The 25,170-nt window shown below is 41.2% G+C and overlaps 1 protein-coding gene across 2 annotated transcripts in view; it reads right to left on the bottom strand.

Moving 5' to 3' along the window:
* LOC122552982 (uncharacterized protein C6orf118-like) overlaps nucleotides 1-22,723 on the bottom strand; it is a 62,894-nt gene extending 40,171 nt beyond the window's left edge. The window contains exons 1-2 of one of the 2 annotated variants that reach the window (XM_043696333.2): nucleotides 22,633-22,723; nucleotides 956-1,688 (exon numbers count right to left, since the gene is read on the bottom strand). In XM_043696333.2, coding sequence (XP_043552268.1) covers nucleotides 956-1,669 — 714 coding nt within the window. In that variant the 5' untranslated portion in view covers nucleotides 1,670-1,688; nucleotides 22,633-22,723. Of the gene's footprint in view, nucleotides 1-955; nucleotides 1,689-18,005; nucleotides 18,132-22,632 lie in introns of those variants that run through there. The other variant, XM_087990977.1, reaches the window with a different exon arrangement.
* Between the last annotated feature and the right edge of the window lie 2,447 nt (nucleotides 22,724-25,170).

Raw genomic sequence — 25,170 nt, forward strand, 5'->3', positions numbered from 1 at the left:
GAATTTAATTCATCAAAATTCTTCATCAATTCCCCACAGTTTGCTTTAAATTACAGCCCTTTATAGTTTAACTCCGTTATACCAGCTGCAATTACTTGTTTAAACTGCTTTCCAAATGTGTGCCCAGTTCCAGGTGATAATTCCAAATTTAAAAAAACCTCCCCACAAACTGTTTCCTGTTGTTGTATAAGGTATAAATTAACTTTTGGATATTGTGTAAAATGGGTGACACTGCATGAACTATCTTTTATAAAACACATGCCATATTCCTTTTTAATCTAAGTCAATGGTATTTATTTTGCAGAATCTAACGGGCACCAATGCAATACCATTCATTTTAGAATCCTAATAGTGCAGTAAGAGGCCATTCAGCCAATTCAGTCTGCATCAACCCTCCAAAGAGCATTTCACCCAAACCCACCACATCCCCTCACATGGGGATTTTACCAAGAATAATCCACATATCTCTGGACATGACAGGGCAATTTAGCATGGCCAATCCATCTAACTTGCACAGAGAAGGATCATGTGAACATATCAACTACAAAATATTTGAGAGGAAAATATAACCGTTTGTTTTATTTTACCCCTTTGGATGATGTAGTGTCTACATAATGGCTTGTTTTTTCCTTCCTAAGTCTAATATTCTAAAAGGAGTCACTAAAAAATGTAAGCACTATCCCATGAGTGAGAATTGAAACATAGCATGCATTGATAAATTGAAATCTGTCTGCTTTTCCACCAGGTTAAAAAAAAACACCTTATATTAGAGTAAATTCACTTTTAACAAAATGAATATTCAATCTAATTATGGGACTGTGGAATTCCACAAATAGTCAGACATACTTAACTTACAGAATTTGCCACAGCCCTTATGCTATTTTCCTCCCTATTTTGATCTTCAGGTATGGCATTAGACATGACAGTGCAGCCACAAAATATTACCATCCCTTACATGAGTTAGCTTCCACTCATGCTTTGCTACTGCTTTGTAACCAGTCAGTGCCTCTCTATCTAGAAGATCTTGCTTCATTAGGATATTTTTCTCGAATTCGAGCAGCTTACTGAATTGGTCCTTCTTCGTCAGCCCAACCAAGTAAGATTCAACAAAATGGTCCTGGCCATGGGCACTATGTGATCTTGTACACTTCTGCAGTCGAGGCTTTATGAGCATGAGGTTCGATAGTTCCAATTCCTCTTTGGCAAGACGATCTGGTACAGTTTGTGCCTGTGTGTGTGGGGATTCTGAACATGGCTTGTTTTGTGGGATTGCTGAATCACTGCAGACATTCTGAGAAGTTCTGGCACTACTCTGGTTGAGATGATTGCAGATAGGGCTCAGACGTGCAGGCTTTATTGGCACCGTACTACTCATCAGGTGACAGTCAACAAATGCAGCTGTCATTTTCTGAACATTGGCATCACTTAACTGCTGGAAAGACCTGTACTTTTTATCTTTCTTAAAAGGAGCAGGTTTTTTTGCACTCTTCCATAACACTGAGGTATCGTGATGCCTTGATATTTTATGCAGGTTCCTATGGTTTAAATGTCCAAAGCTGTAGGCATGAATGTCAGCTTTCTGAGACTTCTCCAACTGATGGAGTAGCTGTCGGAGTGTTTTCTTTTGTGGGTCAGAATACTCCTTTGAGTTATTCTTCATTGATGTCATTGTTTCAGTGAAGTAAAACCTGAAAAATTTATAACATAAAATAAAATATCAATCTGATACAGAAATTTTACAGTAACTGCTCAATCTGCAAAATATCTATGAAAAAGTTTCTTGCTAAATCTTGTATTATGTATTATGTCAGAACTTGAACTTGTTCCACTATCCATATTTACATAGAGTCATAGAGATGAAGTAGACCCTTCAGTTCCTCTCAACCATATCGACCAGAATCAAGTCCCATTTGCTAGCATTTAGCCTATATTCCTCTAAACCCTTCCTATTCATATACCCATCCAGGTGCCTTTTAAATTTTGTGATTGTATCACCCTCCACCACTTCCTCTGGCAGCTCATTCCATACACGCACCACCCTCTGCGTGAAAATGTTGCCCCTTAAGTTCCTTTTAAATCTTTCCCCTTGCACCCTAAATCTATGCCCTCGAGTTCTGGATTCCCCCACCCCAGGGAAAAGACCTTGTCTATTTACCCTATCCATGCCCCTCAGGATTTTATAAACCTCGATAAGGTCACCCCTTAGCCTTCGATGCTGCAGAGCAAACAGCCCCAGCCTCTTCAGCAACTCCCTACACTTCAAACTGGCAACATCTTTGTAAATCTTTTCTGAATCCTTTCAAGTTTTACAACATACTTCCTATAGGAGGCAGACCACAATTGCACACAATATCCCAAAAATGGTCTAATCAATGTCCTATACAGCCACAACACGACCTCCTAGCTCCAATACTTAATGCCTGATCAATAAAGAAAAGCATACCAAACACCTTCTTCCCTATCCTATCTACCTGCGACTCCACTTTCAAGGAGCTATGAACCTGCATTCCAAGGTCCCTTTGTTCAGCAATACTCCCCAAGACCTTACCATTAACTGTATAAGTCCTGCTCTGATTTGCCTTTCCAAAATGCAGCACTTCACATTTATCTAAATTAAACTCCATTTGCCACTCCTCGGCTCATTGGCAAATTTGATCAAGATCCCGTCGTACTCTGAGGTAATCTTCTTTGCCAACACCTCCAATTTTGGTGTCATCTGCAAACTTACTAACTATATCTCCTACGTTCATGGCCAAATCATTTATATAAATGACAAAAAGCAGTGGACCCAGCACCAATCCTTGTGGCACACCATAGATCACAGGCCTCCAGTCTGAAAGGTAACCCTCCACCACCACTCTCTGTCTAATATCTTTGAGCCAATTCTGTATCGAAATAGCATGTTCTCCCTGCATTCCATGTGATCTAACCTTGCTAACCAGTCTTCCATGAGGAACCTTGTTGAATGCCTTATTGAAGTCCATATAGATCACATCTACTGCTCTACCCTCATTGATCCTCTTTGTTACTTCCTCAAAAAACTCAATCAAGTTAGTGAGACATGATTCCCCACGCACAAAGCCATGTTGACTATCCCTAATCAGTCCTTGCCTTTCCAAATACATGTAAATCCTGTCCCTCAGGATTCCCTCCAACAACTTACCTATCACTGATGTTAGGCTCACCGGTCTATAATTCCCTGGCACCTTCCTTAAATAATGGCCCCATGTTAGCCAATCTTCAGTCTTCCGGCACCTCACCTATGACTATCGAGAGTAGAAATATCTCAGCAAGGTGCCCAGCAATCATTTCCCTAGCTTCCCACATAGTTCTGGGGTACATCTGATCAAGTCCTGGGTATTTATCCAACTTTATGCGTCAAGACACCCAGCACTTCCTCCTCTTTCATACAGACATTTTTCAAGATGTCACCATCTATTTCCTCACATTCTATCTGTAATTGTGACATTAAGTAGAGACAAATTCCAAAAACCACATTCCTACTTATTCATTTGCTTCTGACAGGTAACGGTAAGGTTACGTTTAAGCAACTATGTTGGCTCATGCTTAGCACTGCTACCTCACAGCGCCAGCGACCCGGCTTCGAATCCAGCCTCGGGCGACTATCTGTGTGGCGTTTGTACATTGTCCCCGTGTCTGTGTAGGTTTGCTCTGGTTTCCTCCAACAAAGATGTGCAGGTTAGGTGAATTGGCCACTCTAAATTGCCCATAATGTTTAGGGATGTGCAGGTTAGGTGCATTAGCCAGTGGTAAATGTGGAGTAATAGGGGAGTGGGTTACTCTTCCGAGGGTCAGTGTGGAATTGTTGGGCCGAAGGGCCTGTTTTCACACTGTATTCTAAAAACTACAATCAATAAAAAGCGAACAGTTTTGAGCATATATCAAAATTTAGTACCTAACTACAGTTCTTCCAAGTTATATTTTTGTATCAAGTATTAGGCATATTGAACAGCCATATCCAAACCTTCAGAAGTTTACCATTTTGCTGGGCAACAGACAAGCTTTAAACAAGTATCTCACAACTTGCTGAAGATAGGGTGATCAGAAAGTTAAAGTAAACGAGTATTAAAAGAACAGATCTGCCAACTCTGGTTGCCTGTGTTCCTATAGATTTTGGTATATGACCTCCTGCCTCCAACATATTGCACCACTGGGTTCTGGGAACATGTGCTCTGACCATGGATTAACTCTGCATTTTATAATGTATTTCAGCACCAAAGAGTAACATTTGTTATTGCAAGACTCATTTCCCAGTGGTTCCTCATCAAAATCAGTTTCACATTTATACTGTCTCGTAATATTCACACACATTGAGGACATAAAATATCCCGAACTGCTCGATTCAGTCCGATCTTGATGTGGAGGTGCCGATATTGGACTGGGTTGGACAAGGTCAAAAATCACACAATATCAGGTTACAGTCCAATGGGTTTATTTGAAAACACTAGCTTTCAGAGCGCTGCTCCGTCATCAGGTGTTAGTGAGACAAGAAGACAAAGTTTGTGAGAAGATTTGTAGCTTGGGTGCTCGTTGTTGTGGTTCTGTGGCAACACAAATTCCCAGCTCGGCGAACAAACCACAAGACAGGAAGACCTGAGACAGAGAATTTATAAGGAAAAGATCAAAGGGTCATGCAACTCATACGAACAAATTGAACACACTTAAGATGGCTCTTAAATCTTCAATCTAACTGTTTAAAGATTTAGGTGCCATCTTATGTGTGTCCAATTAGTTTGCATGAGTTGTATGACCCTTTCACCTTTTCCTTGTAAATTCTGTGTCTAAGGTCTTCCTCTCTCACTCTCACCTGAAGGAGCAACTCTCCGAAAGCTAGTGTTTTTAACTCAACCCGTTGAACCTGGTGTCATGTGATTTTTGACCCAGTTCGATCATGGGGGAGCTGTAATTCAATGCCATTTTCCTACCTTCATTCCATACCCATTGATACCATAACCTAACAAAAACCTACATTCTGCAACCTGGAGAGCTCCAAATGTCTACACATCCACAACCTTTTGACTGAGATTTCCATATTTCCATTTCCTTTTGCATGAAAATAAGCTGCCTTACTTCTTAATGACCACATTTTAACTAGTCCAAGAGTGATTTCCCCAGTGGACATTGTCTCTGTTCACCCTACACTACCAAATTCTTTAACATCTTAAACACCTTGGCTAAATAAACCCACATTCTCCTAAATCAAGGAAATCCAACCCACATTTATGAAACATCTGTTAATTCTTTAAAACTCTGCATCATTGCTAAGTCTATGTTGCATCACCTCCAAGACTGATCTGGCTTTATTGAGAGTTGATGTCCAAAACTGAATATAGTCAATTTACCAAACAAGAAAAACAGGGAACACAGGAATAGGAGTAGACCATTCAACCCCTCAAGCCTGTTCCACCATTCAACAATAACATGGCTGATCTCTGGCTGAACTCCATTTATCGACCCATATCCTTAATACCTTTGCTAATACAAAATGATTTATCTCTTAGTTAAAATTAACAACTGATCTAGCATCAACTGCCATTTGTGGATCGAAAATTCTTCCACCCTTTCAATGTAGACTATACACAGGAAGGAAGAAAACCAAATCTTCTATAACTTTTGACAAAGATGACCTGATGTACAATCTAGATAACTGAAACATGCATCTATCTAACCAAAGAAAGTACTTTTGTTCACTTAGTACAGTTTTCACTAATCAGTTGTACCAGTGAAAGTCTTTACATATGTTAGATTAGATTCTCTATAGTATGGAAACAGGGCCTTTGGCACAACAAGTCCATAGTGACCCTCCAAATAGTAACTCACCCAGACCCATTCCCCCACCCTATATTTACTAATACACCTAACACTATGGGCAATTTAGCATAGTCGATTCACCTGACCTGCACATCTTTGGATTGTGGGAGGAAACTGGAGCACCTGGAGGAAACCCACACAGACACGGGGAGAATGTGCAAACTCCACATAGACAGAACCCGAGTCCCTGGCGCTGTGAGACTGCAGTGCTATCCACTGAGTCACCATGCCACCCAAATTATAACATGGTTTGTATGTGTGTTACCTATCTTTTCACATAAGGTTAATAATTTTATACTTAAGACAGTACTGCTTGCAATTATAAAGTATTTCCATAAAGGAATCTGCTTATGGAGGGCATCATTTTAACATTTAAAAAGATAAGTCTAGACCACACTTCTTTGCGTACCCTTCTGCAGCAGGAAGAACGAAGCTCTTGTATTGAATTAGTGCCTTAGATGACAATTGTCTTAAGATACCTGACAGCTAGTTAAGTATTTCTGAAATGTACTTGCTGCTGTAATTTAGAAAATGCAGAACTTTATTTCTGCAGGCAATTTCCCACAAACAGCAATGTGACATTATTCATTGAATCATTAAATGATATAGCACACAGAAATATTTTGGCCCACTATACCTTGTATGGCCACGGAATGTACTGTGCAATTAGTTATATTTCCTGCCACTTCACAATAGTCTTACAAATGCTTTTTTAGATTAGATTAGATTACATTAGATTAGATTACATTACAGTGTGGAAACAGGCCCTTCGGCCCAACAAGTCCACATCGACCCGCCGAAGCGCAACCCACCCATACCCCTACCCCTACATTTACATTTACCCCTTACCTAACACTACAGGCAATTTAGTATGGCCAATTCACCTAACCTGCACATCTTTGGACTGTGGGAGGAAACCAGAGCACCCGGAGGAAACCCACGCAGACACGGGGAGAACGTGCAAACTTCACACAGTCAGTCGCCTGAGGCGGGAATTGAACCCGGGTCTCTGGCGCTGTGAGGCAGCAGTGCTAACCACTGTGCCACCGTGCCGCCCACAAATTCCTTCATTAAACTTGGAACCCGTCAGACATTGCATTTCACAACATAATGGGAAAAGTTTCCCTGATTGGCCTTCCATGGTTAGGTTTAAAACACCAGGCCATCTTTGCTACTTTTAAGGAACACAAGGTGAATAAGCTGATATGATATCCCGACTGCTCCATGTCCTGACCCATTTTCAGCCTGGCAATGTGCTTATCCAAGGTTGAATAAATATTTTTGTATATTATGGAATGCCATACACAAAGTCTCTAATATCAGGATAACCTAAAGTCAGTGCTTCCTAAGCTTTCTCTCTCTGAGATCCCACTTCAAATTTTGAAAATAAATGATGACCCCTCAACGAGAACCATTACAGCAGAATTACTATAAAACTTGGCCAGCACTCCACAGCGGCCACTGTTGCCTCAGAACTTTCAGGAGCACATTTGGAACCCTAAGCCTCACTTTGAGAAGCACTGATTTAAGCTCAGTAGGCATTTTATCAATCATATAGAATATGAAGTTGGACATTACATGCCAGGCATGTTTTTAGCAGGAGGACATGTAAAATAGGTCAGGTACTCAATCCACAATCTTTCTACATATCCCAAGCTGCCTGTAATAATATGTTAAGCAGGTCAAGATCACTCACTCAATGTAAATAAAAATTAAAGGTCAATTAGCCTATTGACCAGGATTATACACTTCCAATTCCATAATACAAATGGTTTAAATGAAAAAGTGGAGGAAGGAAATGGGCAAGACATTCAGGGGGTGCCCAACATACATCAGGGGAAAATTCCAAGATATGCTAGTTTCTGCGTCTGTAGGTTGCTAATGTGCAAAGATTGCCATCAGTAGAATGATTTGCTCTTTGTGTCGGAATTGGGAGATTAGGAAGAGTTTTCATGTTACTGATGATTAAGTCTGCAGGAAGTGTGTTTGGTTGTGAATCCTATTGGATTGCATGAAGCATATGGAGCAGCGGTTAGAGGCAATGAGGAATTTATGGGAACTCGGGGGTGTGATAGATGGTAATTGCAGAAAGGTAGAAAAATCACAGATACAGTCAGGTAGATGGATAACCTCCAGGAAAGGTAGGAGAGGAAAGAAGGTAATATAGGAATCTCCTGTGGCTATCCCCATCTCAAACAAGTATGCTGTTTTGGAAAATGTAGGGTGCGATGGACTCTTAGGGGAATGTAGCAATGACAGCCAGGTTTCTGGAACAGAGATGGCCTCAAAAGTAACATGGGGTACATCAGGTTCCAAGCGATCAATTATCATAGGGAAGTCTCTCGTCAGAGGCACAGACAGAAGTCACTGTTACGGACAACAAGACTTCAGAACAGTGTGTTGCCTACCTCGTGCCAGAATTAAGGATAACTCAGAGGGTGCAGAGTATTCTTAAAGAAGAGAGGGAGCAGCAAGAGGTCATTGTACACATTGGAGCTAATAACATAGGAAAAGGAAAGATCGAGGTTCTGAGCAGAAAATAAAGGACATTAGGCAGGATTTTAAAAGTAGGTTCTCAAGAGTAGTAATATTTGGATTATTCCCAGTGTCATGAGCTAGTGACAGTAGGAATAGAAGGATACAGCAGATGAATGCATGGCTGATGAGTTGGTGCAGGAGAGGAGGATTCACATTTTTGGATCATTGGAATCTTTTCTGGGATAGAAGTGGCCTGAATAAGAAGGACAGATTGCACTTGAATTGGAAGGAGACTAATATACTAGTGAAAAGATTAGAGCACTTTTGTCTTGATCTTTGCAACGTTTTGTGTTTACAAGCTTTAATGTTTTTACAGTACTTAATTAAGGATCTTTGTACAATGAAAGGGTTAGGGATTTTGGGCTGGCTGTTTGAGACCCAGATGCTTGACTGAAAAAGGAATTTGACTTGGGTTGTGTGATCCCGCTCGCTGAGGTTCATAGGATTAAGAGGAGACACTGTGGCCAAGTGGTCAATGGCCTAAATATCTAGGCCCAACTTGAAATTGTCTCAACAGTTTCTGCAATCAAGGCCTGATGGAATGAAGAGAGGCTAATGTTATCACCGGTGAAAAGCTAAAAATAACCAGTTCAGATCTGTCTTACATATTGAATTAAGGATTGCTCTCGTTTAATGTTATTTGGATGCTGGAATGATCAAGGTTGGAACAATGCTTGCCTCCTGTACAGCAGAATACATTCAAAATCATGTTCCACACATGTATAAGAAGATATTTTCTATACAAGTAAAATATTTTACTATACATTTTTAAAAAGTACACATTTTAGACTGTGATTCAGCTGAACAGCTAAGCAATAAAAACTCAGTCTTAAAAATATCAGTAATCACAGAAGTAATTAGCTTCCCTATACTACCCCTCTTGTTCATCCTCTTTCCCCATCACCTATTTTCTGGGATGGGAAATCCAGGCAAAGTAACAGAAGCTGATATTTAGATGTAACCAGGATTTTTTTACATTACTTTATTTTCATAATAGTGTAGCAAATATATATATATATGATCCTTAATTGTAAAAGAAGCACAAACTGCTTGAATAGAACTGTATGTTTTTGTTTAAATTGGGATGCCTCAAAATTCAGGGGAGAAAAATCAACATGATACAAATGGTCATGTTAAATTTGTAATAAATTTATTAGGACATAAGTATCATGCAATGAATGCAGAATAAGTCTTTTTTGCTGATTAAGTTAGAGTTTAATTGCTTGCCGAGGAAACTGAACTTTGAGATCAGTTAAAGTTTACTCATTTTTGAGGCTAGTCAGAAAATGGAATGGTGAATTGCTTGCTCTATCAATTGATTGCTTCCTAAAGCATATTAAATAGTCTTGGAGACTAATTTCAGTTTCTCTGATGAGTATTCAAATATTGGCTCTTTTCAGTAGTCAGATATTGCATACAGTAAAATTGTTGTAGAAGTCAAAATCTTTTGCTTTTTGTATGGGTTTGATGTGGACTAAACAGCTTTTAGTGAAATTAAGCAGTCACATATTTCCAAATGACAACAGACCAGTCTCTCAGTGTGTGACAAAGGAGGTGAATTTAACCTGAGGGTCATCATGCCTCAGGTGAGGGGTGAAGTTGAGAAGCTGTGCTCTTCATGATGACCTCAGCCGGTAAGGGAATTGAACCCCCATGATTTTGGCATCACTCTGCATTGCAAACTACATCTAGTCAGCCAACTGAGCAAACTGATCCCAACCCCAGACAATTCTATTTCTGTTAAGCATCACACAAGAATGGCCATAGTTTGGATAGTGAAGGCGGCGTTTGATATGCTTTCCTTTCTTGGTCAGACCATTGACTATAGGAGTTGGGAGGTCATGTTGCAGCTGTATAGGACATTGGTTAGGCCACTTTTGGAAGGATGTTGTGAAACTTGAAAGGGTTCAGAAAAGATTCATAAGGATGTTGCCAGGGTTGGAGGATTTGAGCTATAGGGAGATGTTGAATAGGCTGGGGCTGTTTTCCCTGGAGCGTTGAAGGCTGACCAGTGACCTTATAAAGGTTAACATAATCATGAGGGGCATGGATAGGATAAATAGACAAAGTCTTTTCCCTGGGGTGGGGAAGTCCAGAACCAGCGGGCATAGGTTTAGGTGTGAGGGAAAAGATATAAAAGGCACCTAAGGTGCAACTTTTTCACGCAGAGGATGGTGTGTGTATGGAATGAACTGCCAGAGGAAGTGATGTAGGCTGGTACAATTGCAACATTTAAAAGGCACCTGGATGGGTAAATGAATAGGAAGAGTTTAGAGCGATATGGACCAAGTGCTGGCAAATTGGACTAAATTAAGTTGGTATATCTGGTCAGCATGGACCAGTTGGACCGAAGGGTCTGTTTCCGTGCTGTACATCTCTATCACTCCAATACAGAGGTGCTTGAAACTCTTTAAGAAGTACACTGCCAGAACAATAACGAGAGATATGATGTTTGTGTATTCCCCAGTGTTGGCCAGGCTTCTTGGCACCATGCAGCCATCATATAGACAATAGACAATAGACGCAGGAGTAGGCCATTCATTCCTTCGAGCCTGCACCGCCATTCAATATAATCATGGCTGATCATTCCTAATCAGTATCCTGTTCCTGCCTTATCTCCATAACCCTTGATTCCACTATCTTTGAGAGCTCTATCCAACTCCTACTTAAATGAATCCAGAGAGTGGGCCTCCACTGCCCTCTGGGGCAGAGCATTCCACACAGCCACCACTCTCTGGGTGAAGAAGTTTCTCCTGAGCTCTATCCTAAATGGTCTACCCCGTATTTTTAAGCTGTGTCCTCTGGTTCGGCACTCACCCATCAGTGGAAATATGTTTCCTACTGCCAGAGTGTCCAATCCTTTCATAATCTTATACGTCTCAATCAGATCCTCTCTCAATCTTCGAAACTCAAGGGTATACAAGCCCAGTCGCTTCAGTCTTTCAGTGTAAGGTAATCCTGCCATTCCAGGAATTGACCTCGTGAACCTACGCTGCACTCCCTCAATAGCCAGAATGTCTTTCCTCAAATTTGGAAACCAGAACTGCACACAGTACTCCAGGTGTGGTCTCACCAGGGCCCTGTACAGCTGCAGAAGCACCTCTTTGCTTCTATACTCAAATCCTCTTGTTATGAAGGTCAGCATGCTATTAGCCTTCTTCACTACCTGCTGTACCTGCATGCTTGCCTTCATTGACTGGTGTACAAGAACACCCAGATCTCTCTGTACTGCCCCTTTACATAAATTGATTCCATTGAGGTAGTAGTCTGCCTTCCTGTTCTTGCTACCAAAGTGGATAACCATACATTTATCCACATTAAAGTGCATCTGCCATGCATCTGCCCACTCACCTAACTTGTCCAGGTCACCCTGTAATCTCCTAACATCCTCATCACTTTTCACCCTGCCACCCAGCTTTGTATCATCAGCAAATTTGCTAATGTTATTGCTGATACCATCTTCTATATCATTAACATATATTGTAAAAAGCTGTGGTCCCAGCACGGATCCCTGCGGTACCCCACTGGTCACTGCCTGCCATTCCGAAATGGAGCCGTTTATCACTACCCTTTGTTTCCTATTAGTCAACCAATTTTCAATCCAATCTAGTACTTTGCCCCAATACCATGCACCCTAATTTTACTCACTAACCTCCCGTGTGGGACTTTATCAAAAGCTTTCTGAAAGTCCAGGTACATTACATCTACTGGATTTCCCTCATCCAACTTCATAGTTACATCCTCAAAAAATTCAAGAAGATTAGTCAAGCATGATTTCCCCTTCATAAATCCATGCTGACTCTGTCCTATCCTGTTACTACTATCCAGATGTGCAGTAATTTCATCCTTTATAATAGACTCCAGCATCTTTCCCACCACTGAGGTCAGACTAACTGGGCTATAATTTCCTGCTTTCTCTCGCCCACCTTTCTTAAAAAGTGGTATAACATTAGCCAACCTCCAATCCTCAGGAACCGACCCAGAATCTATTGAACTCTGGAAAATAATCACCAACGCATCCACGATTTCCCGAGCCACCTCCTTCAGTGCCTTGGGATGCAGACCATCAGGCCCCGGAGACTTATCAACCTTCAGACCTAACAGTCTCTCCAACACTAAATCCTGGCAAATATAAATTCCCTTAAGTTCAGGTCCTTCAGCCACTGTTACCTCAGGGAGATTGCTTGTGTCTTCCCAAGTGAACACAGATCTGAAGTACCCATTTAATTCCTCTGCCATTTCTTTGTTCCTAGTAATATATTCCCCTGTTTCTGTCTTCAAGGTACCAATTTTTGTCCTAACCATTTTTTTGCCTTGCACATACCTAAAAAAAGCTTTTACTATCCTCCTTAATATTCTTGGCCAGTTTACCTTCGTACCTCATTTTTGCTCTGCCTATTTCCTTCTTAGTAATCCTCTGTTGCTCTTTAAAAGCTTCCCAGTCCTCAGTTTTCCCAATTATCTTAGCTATGTTATACTTTTTCTCTTTTAACTTTATATGTTTCTTTACTTCCCTCGTCAGCCACGGCCCCCCATGCCTCCTCCTAAGATCTTTCTTCCTTTTAGGAATGAACTGATCCTGCAACTTCTGCATTATACACAGAAATATCTGCCATTGTTCCTCCACGGTCATCCCTGCTAAGGTATTGCACCATTGAACTTTGGCTAGCTCCTCCCTCATAGCTCCATAATTCCCTTTATTTAACAGAAGTACTGTCACTTCCGACTGTACCCTCTCCCTCTCAAATTGCAGATTGAAGCTTATTGTATTATGGTCACTACTTCCCAATGGCTCCTTCACTTCGAGGTCTCTGACCAATTCTGGTTCGTTACACAATACCAGATCCAGAATTGCCTTCTCCCTGGTCGGCTCCAGCACCAGCTGCTCTAAGAATCCATCTCTGAGGCACTCCACAAAGTCTCTTTCTTGAGGCCCAATACCATCCTGATTTTCCCAGTCTACCTGCATGTTAAAAACCCCCATAACAACTGTAGTGACATCTTTGCGACAGGCCAATTTCAGCTCCTGATTTAACTTACATCCGACATCCAGACTACTGTTTGGGGACCTGTAGATGACTCCCAAGAGGGTCTTTTTACCCTTAGTATTTCGAAGCTCTATCCACACTGACTCTACATCTCCTGACTCTAGGTCCCCCCGCGCAAGGGACTGAATATCGTCCCTTACCAACAAGGCCACCCCACCCCCTCTGCCCGTCAGTCTGTCCTTACGATAGCACGTGTATCCTTGAATATTCATTTCCCAGGCCCTGTCCACTTGAAGCCACGTCTCAGTTATCCCCACAATATTGTATCTGCCAATTTCCAAAAGAGCCTCAAGCTCATCCACCTTATGTCTTAGAAAAGGGATGACTTGGTCTAACCTCATCGGCTGCTGGGACCCATGCCTTGTGGCCCCATTTGCTGAAGTCAGAAAATATCCGGAAGGACACAAAAAGGGACAAGAAGGGACACTTGCTGGCCACTCCTTCAGTGAAGATTCCACGCAAGACCCACCTCTGTACCAAGGAGATCTTGAGAACACCTATTGATGGAGTTCAGTGAATAGAATCCAGCAGCCCCATCAAGCTCACCAGAGTGGGGAATACTTAGAGTCATAGAGATGTACAGCATGGAAACAGACCCTTCGGTCCAACCCATCCATGCCGACCAGATATCTCAAACCAATCTAGTCCCACCTGCCAGCACCCGGCCCATATCCCTCCAAACCTTTCCTATTCAAATACCCATCCAAATGCCTTTTAAATGTTGCAATTGTACCAGCCTCCACCACTTCCTCTGGCAGCTCATTCCATACATGTACCACCCTCTGTGTGAAAAAGTTGTCCCTTAGCTCTCTTTTATATCTTTCCCCTCTCACCCTAAACCTATGCCCTCCAGTTCTGGACTCCTCCATCCCAGGGAAAAGACTTTGTCTATTTATCCTATCCATGCCTCTCATAATTTTGTAAACCTCTATAAGGTCACCCCTCAACCTCCGACTTCCAGGGAAAACAGCCCCAGCCTGTTCAGCCTCTCCCTATAGCTGAAATCCTCCAACCCTGGCAACATCCTTGTAAATCTTTTCTGTACCCTTTCAAGTTTCACAGCATCTTTCCAATAGGAAGGAAACAGGAATTGCAAGCAATATTCCAACAGTGGCTAACCAATGTCCTGTACAGCCACAACATGCCCTCCCAACTCCAATACTCAATATTCTGACCAATAAAGGAAAGCATACCAACCGCCTTCTTCACTATCCTATCTACCTGCGACACCACTTTCAAGGAGCTATGAACCTGCACTCCAAGGTCTCTGTTCAGCAACACTCCCAAGGACCTTACCATGAAGTGTATAAGTCCGGCTAAGATTTGCTTTCCCAAAATGCAGCACCTCGCATTTATCTGAATTAAACTCCATCTGCCACTTCTCAGCCCATTGGCCCATCTGGTCAAGATCCCGTTGTAATCTGAGGTAAACTTCTTTGCTATCCATTACACTTCCAATTTTGGTGTCATCTGCAAATTTACTAACTGTACCTCTTATGCTCATATCCAAATCATTTATGTAAATGACAAAAAGTAGTGGACTCAGCACCGATCCTTGTGGCACTCCATTGGTCACAGGCCTCCAGTCTAGAAAATAACCCTCCACCACCACCCTCTGTCTTCTACCTTTGAGCCAGTTCTGTATCCAAATGGCTAGTTCTCCCTGTATTCCATGAGATCTAACCTTGCTCACCAGTCTCCCATGGGGAACCTTGTCGAACGCCTTACTGAAGTCCATATAGATCACATCTACTGCTCTGCCATTAATCCTCTTTGTTACTTCCTCAAAAAACTCAATCAAGTTTGTGAGACATGATTTCCCATGCACAAAGGCATGTTGACTAATCCTAATCAATCCTTGCTTTTCCAAATACATGTACATCCTGTCCCTCAGGATTCCCTCCAACAACTTGCCCACCACCACCATCAGGCTCACTGGTCTATAGTTCCCTGGCTTGTCCTTACCACCTTTCCTAAACAGTGGCACCACATTAGCCAACCACCAGTCTCCCAGTAACTCACCTGTGACTATCGATGATACAAGTATCTCAGCAAGAGGCCCAGCAATCACTTCTCTATCTTTCCACAGAGTTCTAGGGTACACCTGATCAGGTCCTGGGGATTTATCCACCTTTACCCATTTCAAGACATCCAGCATTTTCTCCTCTGTAATATAGACATTTTGCAAGGTGTCACCATCTATTTCCCTAGAGTCTATATCTTCCATATCCTTTTCCACAGTAAATACTGATGCAAAATAATCGTTTCGTATCTCCCCCATTTTCTGCGGCTCCACACAAAGGCCGCCTTGCTGATCTTTGAAGGGTCTTATTGTCTCCCTAGTTACCCTTTGGTCCTTAATGTATTTGTAAAATCCCTTAGGATTCTCCTTAATTTTATTTGCCAAAGCTATCTCATGTCCCTTTTTGCCCTCCTGATTTCCCTCTTAAGTATACTCCTACTTCCTTTATACTCTTCTCAGGATTCACTCGATCTATCCTGTCTATACCTGACATATGCTTCCTTCTTTATCTTAACCAAACCCTCAATTGCTTTAGTCATCCAGCATTCCCTATATCTACCAGCCTTTCCTTTCACCCTAACAGGAATATACTGTCTCTGGATTCTCAGTTATCTCGTTCCTGAGGGGTTCCCATTTTCTAGCCGTCTGTTTACCTGCAAAAATCTGCCCCTAATCAGCTTTTGAAAGTTCTTGCCTAATAGTGTCAAAATTGGCCCTTCTCCAATATAGAACTTGAACTTTTTAGATCTGGTCTATCCTTTTCCATCACTATTTTAAATCTAATAGAATTATGGTCGCTGGCCCCAAAGTGCTCCTCCACGGACACCTTAGAGTCACCTGCCCTGCCTTATCTCCCAAAAGTAGGTCAAGTTTTGCACCTTCTCTAGTAGGTACATCCACATACTGAATCAGAAAATTTTCTTGTCCACACTTAAATTCCTCTACATCTAAACCCTTAACACTATGGCAGTCCCAGTCGATGTTTGGAAAGTTAAAATCCCCTACCATAACCACCCTATTATTCTTACAGATAGCTGAGATCTCCTTACAAGTTTGTTTCTCAATTTCCCTCTGACTATTGGGGGGTCTATAATACAATCCCAATAAGGTGATCATCCCTTTCTTATTTCCCAGTTCCATCCAAATAACTTCCCTGGATGTATTTCCAGGAATATCCTCCCTCAGCACAGCTGTAATGCTATCCCTTATCAAAAACGCCACTCTCCTCCTCTCTTGTCTCCCTTTCTATCCTTCCTGTAGCATTTGTATCCTGGAACATCAAGCTGCCAGTCCTGCCCATCCCTGAGCCATGTTTCTGTAATTGCTATGATATCCCAGTCCCATGTTCCTAATCATGCCCTGAGTTCAGCTGCCTTCCCTGTTAGGCCCCTTACATTGAAATAAATGCAGTTTAATTTATTAGTCCTACCTTGTCCCTGCCTGCCCTGACTGTTTGACTCACTTCTGTTCTCAACTGTACCAGTCTCAGATTGATCTCTTTCCTCACTATCTCCCTGGGTCCCTCCCCTCACCTCCTTACTAGTTTAAATCCTCCCAAGCAGCTCTAGCAAATCTCCCTGCCAGTATATTAGTCCTCTTCCAATTTAGGTACAATCCGTCCTTCTTGTACCGGTCATTTCTACCCCAAAAGAGATTTCAATGATCCAAAAATGTGAATCCTTCTCCTGTACACCAGCTCCTCAGCCATGCATTCATCTGCTCTATCCTGCTATTCCTGCCCTCACTAGCTCGTAGCACCAGGAGTATTCCAGAAATTACTACTTTCTAGGACCTCCTTTTTAAATTCCTGCCTAACTCTCTGTAATCACCCTTCAGAATCTGTGTTTTTCAGACAGTCAGCTCAATTTGGGGAAAAGTTCACTTGATTTTGTTGTGAAAGACTGGTTTCTATAACTCAAGTGTTTTAAATTTGAACCATAATACTTTGTGTCTCATATCGTAATAGCAGCCGGGTGCATGTATTTTATGAGTAAAATACCTGACTCTACAGGTTTAAGTGCCTGTTGAGAATAGTTCACAGGCAACAACTGACTTGGTTACGTGAGATTCAGGGCGAGCTCACCAAATGGAGACAAAATTGGCTTGATGGTAGGAGACAGAGGGTGATGGTGGAGGTTCATTTTTCAGACTGGAGGCTACTGAACAGCAGTGTTCCACAGTGTTTGCCATTTGTACAAACGGTTTGGATGAGAATATAGGAGGCGTGGTTAGTAAGTTTGCAAATGATGCCACAACTCGCGATATAGTGGCCATGAAGAAAGTTACCCAATCAATTGAGTTAATGGGCTTCGAAGAGGCAGATAAATGCGAGGTTTTGCATTTTGGTAAAACAAAGAGCCGGACTTATACAATTGATGGTAGGGCCATGGGCAGTGTTGTAAACAGAAAGATCTACAGATTCAAGTACATAATTCTTTGAAATTTGCACCATATGTAGGCAGGATAGTAAAGTGGGCATTTAGCAAGCTTGTCTTCATTGTTCAGACTTTAGGGTGTAGGTTTGCACGCTGAGCTGTAGGTTTGATATCCAGACCTTTCATTACCTGGCTAGGGAACATCATCAGTGGCGACCTCCAAGTGAAGCAAAGCTGTTGTCTCCTGCTTTCTATTTATATCTTTCTCCTGGATGAGGTTCCTGGGGTTTGTGGTTTGTACAGGGCATTGGTGAGACTTCTTCTGGAGTACTGTGTGCAGATCTAGTAGCCCTGCTATAGGAAGGATATTATTAAATTGGAGATAGTTCAGAAAAGATTTGCCTGCATGTTGCTGGAAATGCAGGGTTTGAGTTATAAAAATAGGCTGGATAGGCTGGGACATTTTGTTTGGAACATAGGAGGTTGAGGAGTGACCTTATGAGGGTTTATAAAATCATGAGGGGCATAGATCAGGTGAATAGCAAAGACCTTTTTACAAGGGTGAGGGAGTTCGAAACTAGGAGACATATTTTTAAGGTGAGTGGAAAAAGTTTAAAAAGAGGGGTATGCTTTCCTTTATTGGTCAGAACTCCTTTATAGGAGTTGAGTGGAGAAATGTCAGATGAGTTTAATCCAGACAAGTGTGAGGTGATGCATTTTGGGAGGTCAAATGCAAGCAAAAAGCAGGCCTCTCGGACCGTTGTTATACAAAGGGATCTTAGGATCCAAGTCCATGCTCCCTGAAAGTAGAAAAGGTGGTGAAGGCGGCTTATGGCCTTCACAGGTTGGGGTACTGAGCAAGAAGTTGTCAAGTCATGTTATAGTTGCATCAGACTTTAGTTAAGCCACATTTAGAGTACTTGTATGCAGTTCCGGTATCATTCTATAGGATGAATGTGAAGGCTCTGGGGACGGTGCAAAAAAAGTTTACCAGGATGTTGCCTGGATAGGAGTACATTAACGATAAGGAGATCATGGTCAAACTTGGATTGTTTTTGTTACAGGGTCAGAGGCTGACAGATGATCTGATAGAAAAATAACAATTTATGAGATGGATGGAAAAGGTGAATAGTTGGAGCCTTTCTCCCAAGGTGGAAATGTCAATATTAGGTTTAAGGTGATAGTGGAAAGGTTTAAAAGGAGATATGCGAGGAAAGTTTTTTGCACAAAGGATGATGGGTGTTTTGAATGTGCTGCAAGGGGGGTTGATAAAAGCAGATACATCACCAAAGTTTAAGAGGCATTTAGAGAGACACATGAACAGGCAGGGAATACAGCAATATGGACCATCTACACACAGCTGGATTCGTTTAGAAATGACACCACGATCAACGCAGAAATGGTGGGCCAAAGATCTTGTTCCTGTGCTGTACAATTCTAAGATCTATGTGTTCAAGTGTAAAGCTCAGAAAGAACATAAGAACACAGGAAAGAGGAGCAGGAGGAGGTCATTCAGCCCATTGAAACTACTTTGCTGTTTTTCCACTATTCTCAAATCTCTTTATGTCACCTGTATCTAAAAATCTGTGAATTTCTTTCTTGAACATGTTGAATCATTGAGTTATCAGAGTCCTTGGGCATAAAGAATATTGAGAATAAAGAGAGGAAGAGAGACTATTAATCAGTGTATAACTGTACTGAGAAATCTAGGTGAAATCTTGAGAATTTAAACAAATAAAGGATGATCCTTGGAATAATATTGCCTTAGGGATAAGAAATCTTGTGAGAGAATGTTTGCTGAGAAAAAAAGATACACTCAAGAAAACTAATGGCATGTGCAGAAGCTCTGAGATTATTGATGGGAGAATAGATGAGGTTTAACATCTTGCTAAGAGACAGAAACCTAACAAGCACAAGTCAATTAAAACAAGTAAGGACATTGTTTTTATGCTCATCCTTCTGTTCAAAGGCCAAAACTGATGTACATTTTTGGGGAGGGGGGTGGGGCTGAGAAATCACAAGAAGATTAGAAAGCATGACAATGGGTAGAAGCAGTGGTCTAATTGGAAGAATGATGTGGAGGTGCCAATGTTGGACTGGGGTGGACACACTTCACTTGGAGGAATAGGGCTTGTGATTTCAAATAAACCTGTTGGACTATAACCTGTGACATCTGACCTAATTGGAAGACGCTAAGTCATTTGCATGCAAATATTTTGCTCGAAAGAAGAAAAGGAACCTATTGAGATGATTGCTGCAAAGATTTCTGACATATCAGTCTATGCGTTAGCGTAAATTGCCATTCTCAATTCTTAGGGTATAATAAGATGTGCATTGGCAACTGCACCAAGTGAATGTGAAGTATCAGAAAACATTGCTGCTATGTGCAATAACATGAACTTCTCAGATTTCTGTCAAGATGGTGACCCAAAAACAAAGCTGTTAAAGGCAAAGCACTATGAAGGCATAATGCTCATTCCAAGAGGACAAACTAAGCTAAGAGTCCAAAACACCATGAAGAAGGAAGATCTGCAGTTCGAGATAGTGGACATGAAGCAAAATCCCCATACCTCAGCTGAAATAAATCAGAAGCTTGGACTGATGATCCTTCACATAGCAGAAGAAATTGACGGTGTTGTGCATATCACCAAAGTATTGACTGTTGAACAGATTCTAACAGGCTACATCTTGCTCAAATAATGTAAACTAAACAATGAGATGAAAATCTTCAAATTCTACATCTAAAGAAAGGATGGCCTTAAACCATTAAAGTAAAACAATACTGGGCATACAGAGACAAAATGACTGCAAGGGAAGGCACCTTGTACAAAGGCGCATTTGTCCATAAAGAAATGCGAAAAGAGATTAAGTTTTTTTAAAAATTCATTCATGGGATGGGGACATCACTGGCGCGGCCAGCATTTATTGCCATCTCTAATTGCCCAGAGGGTAGTTCAGAGTCAACCACATTACTGTGGGTCTGGAGTCACAATAAGCCAGACAGGAGATCTCCTTTCCTGAAAATGAACCAGATGGGATTTTCTGTCAATTGGTGGTGGATCATGGTCATCATTAACTTCTTAATTCCAGATTTTAAAAAAATTGAATTCAAATTCCACCACTTGCCATGGCGGGATTCAAACCTGGGTCCCCAGAATACAATCTGGATTAATAGTATAATGATTAATGCCAGTAGACCACCACCAACCCACAAGACATAAGAAAATCAAATCTAATCTGAGGAAGATAATGGAAGTGCTCCACAGGGGCAACAAGATACAGTGCTGTGCTTGTAATGAACATCAAGTTAAATTGGTTAAATAATTGGTGATGACATAACATCCCAAACAGACCATGGATGAATTTTGCAGTGAACCTCTTCACTCTCAGAAACTGATATATCAGAGTTAGCTACTATTCACTCCTAGAAATTATATCTGTTGATGTTTTTGATCTCCAGTAATATATCAGGTAACCTTTCAGTCATTAGGGCATTCAAATGGTGAACACAATGGACCTAAACACTGGCGAGGCCATCACTAGTTTTTCTTTTTTTTGAACAAGAAGTTGAGGTGAACAATTGGACTTTGAATAGCAGATTGCTTTAAAGAAGAGGAGGATGAAAACAGATGTTTGCTGTTGGGAACTGGCCTAGAAGATAAAGCAACTTAGTTATTGTTCCAAGGATACTATAGGCCAATTGGCACTAAGATGTTGCTACAGTCCGGGCTGGCATCCGTGTGGTTGTGATGGCCAACCAGGCAGGTGCGATGCTAACCAGCCAACCATAGAGAATCTTGATTGGAAAGGGAGAGAAAAGCAACCCTACCGAGCAAATTTGATTCCGCTGACAGAACAAGGAACTGAAACACTCTTAATCCCAGATATCAACCTTTTCCCCAACAAATGTAATTGATCATCAACCTTAGTAGTGACACTTCCCAGAAATGCAACCTCACCCCAGGGAACCAAAAGGCACCAAATGAACCATTAAAAACTTACAGGGGCATCATAAGACAACCCGATTGCTTTGAAAAAAAGTGTGCAATAAATTAATGGGGGGCACAAACTGGATAGACTAGAAAGAACTTCATGTTCATGCATGATCAACTTTATCAATTGTAACATGAAAGTATGCTAAATGCATATTTTTGTGAAAAGGGGAAATGTTTGGCCAAATACCTTTGCACATTGTATATTGTCATGTCCATGTGACCTCTTTGCCATGATCTACTTTACTCATCATGTAGAGCTCTGATTGGAATCCAAATCCATTACTGGATCTCTACTGAAGGCAGAAAAACCGTGCAGGCTTATGAGGAAGGATCACCAGATCCGAAGCATTAACTTTGACTTCTCTGCACAGATACTGCCAGACCCTGCTGAGCTTTTTCAGCAGTTATTTCTGATTTACAGCATCCGCAGTTCTTTCAGTTTCTATTATAATATACGGTGCATATCGCAAATAACTGGTTTACACGGGTGGTGAAGGGGTTTAACCACTAAAATCCTCCTCCAGCTGTTCACCAATTTGCACATAAACTAAAACGTAGCTCTTGTTTTTTTAAAAAAGTAAATCAGTGTTCTCTCGCAAGCAGCACCCCCTCGGGCGAATTAGACCAACGTGAAGAAGGAAATAAACATTAAGCTTAAAATGTATAAACGTGCGATGTTTAAAACCAAACTCCTCGTCACATTGCGTTGTAAAAACAAATTAAAACCACATCCTCCTCCAGGTCGGTGAATTAGTGAATACATAAATAACCCGGTTTGACCTCTCAGCCTCAAGACTAATCTCGAAGTCAAAACCCCTGACCTTCAGGCTTTTTGTCAAGTCGTCCCTCCGGATGATAGTCCCCTGAACATTAAACCTGGGGCCTGAAAGGCCTCTCTTGTCTTTATCTCCGGCCGCTCCGGGAGGCCTGCGTTTCCCGGTTACCAGGCAACAGCCACATCCGGTACTGGGAACCGCCCTTCCGCTGATGTCATATGCCCGCACGTGCTGAAGCACATTGGGAAGCAGGGGCCTGTGACAAAAGCCTGTCCATTATTCTCAAACCACAAGTCAGCAGGGCGGTGCAATACACTTGCCTTGCCTGACATACGGCTCAAGATGTACTCAAAGAATGGATACCAGCTAGGTCAAAGTGGTCTGTTTTTCGCACCTTCACAACCATCCGATGAAGCTGGTGCTTCCAAGTAAACCTGTTGGACTATAACTTGGTGTTGTGTGATTTTTAACTTTCTTCACCCCCTTCAGCATTCATTCCCTTTACTTCCTATGCACATGGTAGTAAATGCACACTATCCACAAGGGTGTAATATGTTGAGGCTCTTTCAACAGGACCTTCAACATCTGCAACCGCTACCACCACCTTGAAAGGCAGCAGATGCATTAGAATCCTACCACCTAAAGTCCCCTTCAAGTCACTATAATCCTGATTTTGAACTATATCACCATACGTTCACTTGGTCAAAATCCTGGAACTTCCTTCTGATTGTTCTATGGGTGTCCTACACCTTAAGGACTGCAGTAGAAGGCAACGTACTGTAACCTTCAGGGCAATTAGGAATGGTCTATCCAGCAATACCCTACCTTTTTCAGGGCAATTAGGAATGACTTGGCCAGCAATACCTACAGCCTATGAACAAATAGAACAAAACCACTAACAAAAGTGTGATAGTAAACCAACCAGTTGTCTATGCTATTACCTACAACACCATGCTTCTTTGCCTTGTGTAGTAAACTATTTGTGGCATGTTGATAAATCTGAATATACTATAGTTACTAATTCCTTTTTATTCACCCTGTGCTTTACACCCTCAGAGAATTCCAGTAAGCATCAAATGCAAGTTCCTCCACAGAATCATACTGATTCTACCTCATTGTATTATGATTTTCTCAATATCCTGGCACTACCTCCACCTGCAAATTCCTCTGCAAGCTACTTAGCACCTTGACCTGGAAATGTATCGCTATTTCTCAGTGGTTGCTGGGTCAAAGTCCTGAAACTAACAGTATTTTGGATGTACTTATAACAAATGCACTACAAAGGTTCTTAAAGGTAGCTGACCATCATCTAGTTAGGACAATTAGGGATGTACAATAAATGCTAGCCCAGCTAGCAAAGCCTATACCCCATCTTGAAAATAATGCATTCTACCATTTTCCCCAATGATATGCATTAACGGTCCTACTGTATCCTGCTTACTGTCATTTTGTTTGAATAATGGTATTCTATTTATAGTTTTCTAACCTATTAATGCCTTTCCAGAATCAAAGGAATTTTTGAAAATTATAAAGAACACATGCACTATCTCCTTCCAAGTCCAAGGACTTGAACCTTCAGTTCTATTAGCATCATACCTCCCCCCTACCACCGATTGATAGCCTTAAGTTTTTGCCTCTTGCTTTTCTACTTTTCTAGGGAAGCTGTCCATGTTGTTTACTGTGAAGACAAATATACTTATTCAACACCACCGTTTCCTTGTTGTCTATTATTAATTCTCAAGTCTCTCACCTTCTAAAGGGACCAACACTTACTTTGTCTACTTTCCTTTCGTAGAAATTTTCACCCGTTTTACAATGTCTTGTGAAGAGACCATTATATGCATCCATGTTGTTCAATGCCTTCATTCATCTCTCTTTTAGTAGTCATTCTAGAGTAAATCATAACAGTTTGTCTCCTAGTTATGCTAAGACAAAACGCTTATTAAAACAATTAATTTTGATGCATGGTCATTACATCAATGTATCAACCTTACTTCTCTGCACAGGCTGACTGACATGCTGCATGTTTCCATTTTTATTTTTATACTTTTAGTTCCAGCAAAATTATTTTGCTTTTGTTTTTTATAATGTTTAATAAATTAGTATTGAAGAAAAAGATACAACTGTATTTTCCAAAAGGTTTGTACTGTTACTCAATGACAGGGTGTCCCCATTTTTACAGGTTGCAGAGAGGACAAGAGATTACTTATTAAAGCAACATTTCCAAAATATATGCACACACATTGTGGCTTATAAAGATTACTGGATTTGGGTCATTGGTAAACTAAGCATGGAAACCAACGTCATCACCTGTAGGAGGAAAATACAATATTGAAATTGATACCAGTTGTGGGAGAAAGTACAAGGCATTTTACTCAGTCAAACGCAATTAAATGGCTTCCAAAACATTCATACATGACCACCACCGAGACACTAGTTTCGCAAAACAGTTGCAATTTAATAGTAACAAAATGTTAGCTCTGACTAACAGATGACAATATCTCATTAGCAATCAAATGTAAACTTCTTATTCTGATTGTTTTAAAAAAAAAGTTTCAAATTAATCTGGTTTCTTCAACAAAT

Source organism: Chiloscyllium plagiosum, unplaced genomic scaffold, assembly GCF_037043375.1.
Source record: "Chiloscyllium plagiosum isolate Xiang-an unplaced genomic scaffold, Cpla_swu_hap1 HiC_scaffold_10, whole genome shotgun sequence".
NCBI classification, from domain to species: domain Eukaryota; kingdom Metazoa; phylum Chordata; class Chondrichthyes; order Orectolobiformes; family Hemiscylliidae; genus Chiloscyllium; species Chiloscyllium plagiosum.